The sequence below is a fragment of the Lonchura striata genome, chromosome 31, assembly GCF_050655825.1.
Source record: "Lonchura striata isolate lonStrDom1 chromosome 31, ASM5065582v1, whole genome shotgun sequence".
In the NCBI taxonomy this organism is placed as follows: Eukaryota; Metazoa; Chordata; class Aves; order Passeriformes; family Estrildidae; genus Lonchura; species Lonchura striata.
This window is the reverse complement of record NC_140733.1, coordinates 3940810-3948857: the sequence shown is the minus strand read 5'-3', so window position 1 is coordinate 3948857 and position 8048 is coordinate 3940810. Positions and strand designations below refer to the sequence as shown.

The window sequence follows — 8048 nt, the reverse complement described above, 5'->3', positions numbered from 1 at the left end:
CTTTTCAATGCCTTATAGGGAAAAAGAGAGTCTGATGTATCAATGACATCCTTCCCCACAGCTTTAGCAGAGGATTCCAGCCTCAAGATCAAGGCATCTCCTCATCCCTCCCATCTGGGACTCAACTTCCCCTTCCCTGCCCTCGGTGTGTCCATGCTGCTCCTCTGTGTGCCTGCCCTGTGTCCTTTTCTCTCACTGGAGGGAGGATGGCAGCACTGTCAGAGTCAATATCTCCCGGGGCTGCAGATGGTTCCGTGAGCCCGGCCGGGCTCGGTGCTTGTGGCCGGAGCTGTTTTGCCATGGAGGTTTCTGCAGCGGCTGCGCTGGGGCTGTGTCAGGCTGGGCCGCGCTGGGGCAGGGCCAGGATCTCAGCAGCCAGGCCAGAGCCCAGCAGCAGCACGGCCGGGGCCGATGGCTTCTCCTGCCCTGCCCGCCGGCTGCGGGCGAAGCCCAAGGGCGGCAGAGCCTTGGCCGAGCCGGCCCGGCCCGGGGCTGCTCCTGGGGCCCGGCGGATCCTGGCCGGGCCCGGGCTGGCGGCGGGGCAGGGCTCGGCAGGGCCAGATGTCAGCACCCGCAGCCACGGCCCGGCCTCGGCCCCGCGGCCTCCCCTGCCCTGCCCGGCAGCCGATGGCGCCTGGCGGCTCCCTGGGAAGGGGCCCGGCCCCACGGCAGGAGCCGCCCGGCCCCACGGCCGAGACGGGGCTGGGCCGGCCTCGGCACCTCTGTGGGGCCAGAAGGGAGAGAGACCCAGCCAGGCTTTCTCATCTCTAACTTGTGTCTGCACAGAGGCGTCTGCAGCTTCCTTAGTGCTTTAACAGACTGTCAGCTCTCAAAGCTAATTACTGATTGGTTTTTGTCAGACACAGAGGAAACTGCTAGCAGCTTCTCTCAGGACATCACTTCTGTGATGCAAAACCACCACAGCAGCACAGAGCACAGAGCTCCTTTGTTGTAGTGGCCATGTGCCCAAGGCCTCAAAACCCCTCCTTGGGAGATCTCTGGGCACTCTCCAAGGTGTTTTCAAATGAAAACATTCAGCTCAGAGTCTAAGAAAATCACCAGAGAACAGGACCAGCCTGACCTGCCTGTCCTGGCTACTTTTGTCTGGGAGCACTCCTTGGATATATGGAATTTGGGGGGCAAATTCTAATTTTGGCCATGGTTCCTGGACATGAAGACCTGTTCTTTTCCATAGGAATAAAGGAACAGAGCCCTAGTGTTTCCCCAGGTGGATGAGAGATAATCACCAGAGGACATGGCCAGCCAGAACTGGCAGGTTTTTTTCTGCAAGATAGCCTTGCATATAGGAAATTTTTTATGGAGAGTACCAATTTTGACAATGGGTATGTTAAGAGAGGGACAGTTCTTTTCCAAAGCAAGGAAAGCACAGAGCCCCAGTACTCCCAGAGCTGATGAGAGGCAGCCCTTGACATCCCAACATCAGCCAGACCTGTCAGGTGGCCCCTGGCAGGCCAAGCCAGCCAGACCTGGTCCATGTTCCCTCGCTTCCATGGGGCCCCACAGTGTCCCAATGGTCCCTTGCTTCCAGGAGGCTCTGAGGTGTCACAATGCCCCCTTGGTGACATGAGGCCCTGAAGGGTTGGAATGGTCTCCATGGTTCCATCAGGCCCCACAGAGTCATAATGGTCTCTGGGTCCATGAAGCCCCGCAGTGTCACCATGGCCCCTTGGTTCCATGGGCTCCAGTGGTGCCACAATGATCCCCTTGGTTCCATGAGGTGCCCACAGTGTCACAGTGATCTCCATGGGAAGGAAAGAACTGAGCCCCAGGGTGGCAGGGGCAGCCACCAGAGGCCAAGGCCAGTGAGACTTGATGGTACTGGCAGATTTTGTCTGGGAGCAACCCTTGGATATAGGGAATTTTATAGGTGGAATCCCAATTTTAGACATGGACACTTGGAGAAGGATGGTTCTTTCCAAAGGAAGGAAAGCACGGAACACCAGCGTTAGAGGGGCAGATGAAAGGCAGCCACCAGGGGCCAAGGGCAACCAGACCTCTCTTTCCTGGTAGCTTTTGTCTGAAAGCAACCCTTGGATATAGGGAATTTGGGAGTTGGAAGCCCAATTCCCGCAATTTCTGCATAGATAAGGACGGTTCTTTTTTCCATAGGGAGGAAAGCACTGTTGTGTTCTGCCGCTGCAAAGGGCGCAACAACTGCCCCAGGCCCCAGAGTCTCAGACCTCAGGCAGACACCAATGACCAACAGGGAAAGGAAGGCAACAGGACAGGTCTTGCTTTAGAAAACTGAGGATTCTTCATTTTCCCAGGGACCAACACAAGAAACGAGGTGGTAGGGTCAAGACTTTTATATTACAGGGTAGGGGTGGAGTTTAGGATCAAGGTCCAATATTAAGAGGAGCAGGAGACTGCAAAGGGCTGGATTGAGGAGGACAATCAATGGAAAAAACTACAGTGGGGACATTGCAGCACAATTTAAGCCAATAAGGGTACAGAAAAAGAAGAACATTCTGGGGCCATTCCTCATTTGATCAGATAGGGTAGAGTGTCTTTTCCTGGGCTTTCAGGGGCACACCTCACAGCGTGGAGGGGTGGAATCTTCTTTAAGTCACGCTCTCGCCAGATGCTGTGTCTGGGTAGAATTACCACCTCATTGGGCAGGGGCACTCTGCAACTTTGGTGCCATTATTTCTTTCTCTGGCTGTTTTATACAATGAAATAAAACTCCAGCATCTGTGGAACCACCCTTCAATCCCTCCCAGGCTACTCTTGTTCTGTCCTCAATCTGCACATAACTGAGCCCAGAGCCTGCAGCCTATACCTGCTGGTTATGTGATGAAGCCTTCAAACCCCATCTTGGGAGATTTTTGGGTCCTCCCCAAGATCTGTGAAAATGGAAAAATAGTTATCAAAGTTATTTTCTCCCAAGTCTAGCAGTGACAGAACAATGGTCAATATCTTTAAACTGAATGAGAGGGGATTAAAATGTGTTAGGAGGAAATATTTTACAGTGATGAGAGTGGAAGAAAACAGCAACTGTTTTTCCAGAGAAATGGATTTCCCATCCCAGGAATGCTCAAAAATCAGCAACCTGACCCAGTGAAATCCCCTCCCCTCCCCAAGGATGGAATTCCTGTTGTGTGGGTTCTCTGATGTGCTGGGTGCCCTCACAACTCTTCTGACCAGAATGTCTGCTGAGGGCAGCCAGGCTGCTGCAGGGGCAGTGACCTCACAGCCATCACCATGGCAGCCCTGTCCCCTGGGCCTGGCTCTCCCCTTTCCTCTGCCCCTGCCTTGTCTCTGCTGGCATGAAGAGTTTTGTCATTAATATCTTGTCCCCAAGGTGCTGGGACAATGGCTTCCCAGTCAGGCTCCTGGAGCAGAAGTGGCTTTTCAGAGCCCATCCAGAAATGAGCCCTGAGGCAGCAGCTCTGCAGCGCTGGCCACCAGGCTGGGTTGCAAGGGAGGCTTCTGGCCATGCCCTGCAAGCAGCTGCTGCTGCCAAGGTGCCTTTGGTGCCTCGGGCTGTCCCTGGCACAGCTCCCAGCACGGCACTCTGCCCTTGTGCCCAAGGCCTTCCCTGTGCTGGAGCTGGCCTGGGGCTGTTCCTGCAGCGGGACCTGCCCTGCTCCTGGCACAGGAAAGGCAGTTCCTGCTGGAGCAGGAGGCTCTGCCTGCAATGGGCTCAAACCACTCCAGCAAGACCCTCTTGACTTCAAAATTGCTTCCTAAAGCAGAATATCCTATAGGTCTTGTAGCATCTGGACTGTGGAGTAAATAACTCTGGTTAAGAGCTTACTGTCTTATAATGATCAGATTGTATTTATATAAATATATCTGGTATTCCATCATTAATCCTGTATGAAAAATTGCATTGACAAATTGTTCAATTCTACCTGTCCAATCATTTATACATAAACCTTTGAAAAATTCTCGGGCCGGGATTGGATCCAGTGACTCCCAGTCTCCTCTCTTAAAAGGAATTTTAGAAGTCTGGGGGCTCTGCAAGGCTTTTAGAACCCATGGTGGCTGCTGGGTGTCTCCATCTCATGACTCAGCAGGAGTTTCGCCAATAAAGAAATAAAGCTTTTGCATGAAGCTCCCACTCTGCACATGACAGGAGTGTGTGTGACATCCCGGCTCTTTGGCAGCCTGGGGACTCCTGGGATGTCACTGTGGAGCCCCCGTGAGTGCCTGTGACAGATCGGTGCCTTTGCAGCCCAAGGTGCCCTGGGATGTCACCATGGAATGGCTGTGACTGCCTCTGACCACACGGCTCTTTGCCATCCCCAGAAACCCTTGGGAGGGCTCCATGGTGCGCCTGTCTCTGTGTGTGACATTCCAGCTCTTGAACAGCCTGGAGACTCTTGGAAAGTCCCCATGGAACCCCTCTGAGGGCCTGTGACAAATCTCATTCTAAGGAGGCAACCATCACCAGGAAACCCTGTTGCTATGGTCAGTTTCCATGGCAACCATCCCCAGCCCCTGTTGCTATGGTCAGTTTCCATGGCAACCATCCCCAGCCCCTGTTGCTATGGTCAGTCCCTGGGCAGCTCCATGGAGACCCCATGCCAGGGGTGGTTGCCATGGACACCAGCTCAGGCCTGGAGCTCGTTGCCATGGCAACCATTGGCACTCCCATCCCCAGGGTCATGGATCCCAGAATCACAGAATTGGCTGAGCTGGGAGGGACCCATCAGGATCCTCGAGTACAACTGCTGGCCCTGCACAGGACACCCCAACACTGCCAGCCTGGGCCTGGCAGCGCTGTCCAAACGCTGCTGGAGCTCAGAGAGCCCTGGAGCTGTGACCCTTCCCTGGGGATCCTGGGCAGCGCCCCAGCAGCCTCTGGGCAAAAACCTTTTCCTGAGATCCAACCTAAGCCTGCCCTGACTCAGCTGCAGCTGCTCCCTCCACTCCTGTCCCTGGGCACCAGAGTGAAGAGGTTCCCTCAGCCCCATCCAGGGACCCGCTCCCAAGGCTGCTGCCATGGCCACCAGGGCTGGCACCAGCTGGGATGCTCGGTTTCCACAGGCCGGGGTTCAGGAATGGGATTCCTCAATTTCCTGCTCCTGCTAAATCCACCCTGCCATTTGTTGCCCTCCCACTTACCATGGAAAGCACAAAAGGCAAATATTCCAGGCTGGAATAAGAACAATTTACTGGGAACAGCAACAAGATAAGGAACAAACAGAAACAGAAAAAATATTGACAACAGAAGGGATTAGAAAAACTATTTACAGGGAAAACTACATCACCATCAATTGTATCTTTTTGGCCACGTGTTTCCTTCTGCATGGAAAGGACACCCTTCTCCTCAGGTAAAGACAAAGAGAGAGAGTCCCTTTCCTGCCCCTGGCAATGACCTGAGGTGAGAGTGAATGTAGTGACAGGGCCATGGCCAGACCCTCATGTTCTTCAATCCCATATAAGGTCATTTGGCAGGGGCAGGAAAAGGGACAGGTGTCTCCCCAGCATGGATCACAGGGAACATGGATCACCAGGGCTCTTCCCAACAGGGTCTCCTCCAATGGGGGATGAAGCTGGAGCAGTGCACAAAGCTCTTCCTGCAGCTGGGGAACTTTCAGGACTTCCCTTACTGGTGGCTCCGTTGGTGTTTGGTCAAGTGAGATCTCTGGGTGAAGCTCTTCCCACACTGGGGGCACAAATAGGGGCTCTCCCCAGTGTGGATGCGCTGGTGTGTGACGAGGGTGGAGTTGTGCTTGAAGCCCTTGCCACAGTCGGGGCAGAGGAAGCGCCTCTCCTCAGTGTGAATCCGCTCATGCAGGAGGAGATTTGAGCTGCTGTGAAACATCTCCCCACAAGTGGGGCACATGTAGGGCCTCTCCCCAGTGTGGATGCACTGGTGTGTGACGAGGGTGGAGTTGTGTTTGAAGCCCTTCCCGCAGTCAGGGCAGTGGAAGGGCCTCTCATCCGTGTGAATGCGCTGGTGTACAAGGAGATTGGAGCTGCTGCAAAACCTCTTCTGACACTCGGGACACTCGTAGGGCCTCTCCCCAGTGTGGATGTGTAAGTGGCTGACAAGGTGGGAGTTGCAGCTGAAGCCCTTCCAACACTCCCCACACTTGTAGAGCCATTCCCCAGTGTGGATCATCAGGTGTTGTTTCAGATTGTTGCTCTGCCTGAAGCTCTTCCCACACTCCAAGCACTTGTAGGGCTTCTCCCCATCAGGAAGCTTCCCAGGGACCACCAGCTCTGAGCTCTGGTGGAAGCTCTGCCCACCTTCCTGGCCCAGAGTGGGTCTTTCCTCCTCAGAGCATCCTGGGCTGGGCTTGCAGCCCCTCCTCCTGTGAGATCTCCAGGGATTTTCCTCCCTGTTGGATTCCTGCGCTGTGGAGTTGCTTAAAATGGCTTCTTCCATGAGGTTCTGCTGCAGGGATTTGTCTTTCCTGGTCTCCATCCTCAGCTCCTGCTCTGGGGGAGGAAGGACAAGGAGAGGATGGGATTTGCCTCCGTGCCACAGGGAAGGGCAAGGAGATCCCCCCAGTGCATCCCCGGCAGGAGGGCACCGGCAGCGGGGCTGTCCTGCAGCTGGGAGCCAGGCTGGGCTGGGAGATGGAGCAGGAGAGAGGGAGAAAGGGGCACTGACTTCCTCCTCACCTGCCTCGGGGTCCCAGGGCATTTTCCTCTTCCTCGCAACCTTCTCCTCCATCTGGTGAACGTTTGGGTACAGGAAATCCTGTTTTGGAAGGAAAACAAGGGATGAGCACAGTGAGTTTTGTACTGGTTTGAAGGCAAACCAGGGGGACAGTCTAAGCCAGAATGACAATTGAATAAGAAATCTAAGATCACAGCAATGATACAGAAACACTGGCTTAACCTGACAGAGACAGGATATAACCTGACACCCCGTTGGTCAGGGTGGTGGTAGCTGTCTGATGAAATGGTGGCTGAAGTCCAGCTGGAGTAATGAATGTGATTCTGTCAAAGCAGTGATCCTGTAGAAGGGTCTGGTCTTCCTCTGAATGTCCAGTGGTGCTTATGGAGCTCTTGTCCTCTGGGAATCCAGTAGGCAAGGTAGTTGTGGTGTTGCAAATGGTGAGATTATATCCAGGTAGGAATGCTTGGTTCCTCCCCCTGGGTGGAGCATCCCACAATGGGATGATGGAATTTTATCAGTGCTGCAGTGACACTCAATGGCCCATTAAGAGAAGATGGCCCCTGGAGGGCGTTATCAGGGCTGAGCCATGGAAGAGATAAAGAACACTGCCCCACCTGTTGATAACAGCTTATGGAGATGGGGACTGAAAACACTTTTGGTTACATCTGACACTGTAACCTGAAACAGTGAGGCAATCCCTGCTCGGGGTGGGGGTGAACACCACCCCCCTTACCCAAACTGGCTCAGGTGTAAAACCCCCACCCTGGGAAGGCCACGCACACAGGGGACAACGTCACACTTGCCCCGCCCCAGGGGAGATCTCTGTCCCTGTCCCTCCTTTGCTCTCTCCCCTTTTCTCTTTCTTTCCATGTCTCTCTTAATTTTGTTAAAATCACTGGAAGAAAGGGAGCAAATTATACCAGCAAGACTGACAAGGACCATTCACCCCAAGGTGAGAAACACAAGGCTGCCAAAAGTCCTACAGGAAGCCCAGCTCAAGTAGCTAAATTCCCAAATAACTCCCGAATTCACAGGTTTGGGGTGAGAATCATTATTTTCTTGGTCCCTGTCACCTTTGTGACAGCTACACAGACCTTTCCCTTCCTTTTAATAATCTGTATTGGGAAAAATTTCCACGTTTCTTTTTTTAGAACTGCCAGCATCTGAGTTGGAGCTGTGCTAGAACTGATGAAATTTGGGATTGCCACAGAATTGCTTCTGTTGTTGGTCTATTAATATTTGGGATTTATTTGCATTTCCATCACAAGTGACTTGTGGGAAGAGCAAATCTTCCTCAAGGCATTTTGTGTAGGGTTAAGTTTAATTTCTGCTGAGTTTGTTTTGTGCATTGCCCAGGGGATGCTCAAGGGGTCTCTGGTTTTGGTTTGTCCCTAATTTTCTTCTGATTTGTCTTTTTCACTTAGAAACACCTGAAAAATGACTAAAA

General features: G+C 53.3%; 1 protein-coding gene across 1 annotated transcript; it reads right to left on the bottom strand.

The window, feature by feature from the left end:
- Positions 1-4706: 4706 nt before the first annotated feature.
- LOC146764759 (uncharacterized) lies at positions 4707-7021 on the bottom strand. Its single transcript, XM_085563836.1, has 2 exons — positions 6601-7021; positions 4707-6414 (listed from the first exon to the last, which is right to left on the bottom strand). Exons 1-2 carry the CDS (start codon positions 6650-6652, stop codon positions 5576-5578), a joined length of 891 nt encoding a protein of 296 aa, XP_085419962.1. The 5' UTR covers positions 6653-7021; the 3' UTR covers positions 4707-5575.
- Positions 7022-8048: the final 1027 nt, after the last annotated feature.

Coding starts and splice junctions, on each gene's coding strand:
- LOC146764759 (XM_085563836.1), bottom strand. CDS start 6,652: ATGGAGGAGAAGGTTGCGAGGAAGAGGAAAATGCCCTGGGACCCCGAG. Junction 6,415..6,600: donor GCCCTGGGACCCCGAGGCAG/GTGAGGAGGAAG, acceptor TTCCTCCCCCAG/AGCAGGAGCTGAGGATGGAG.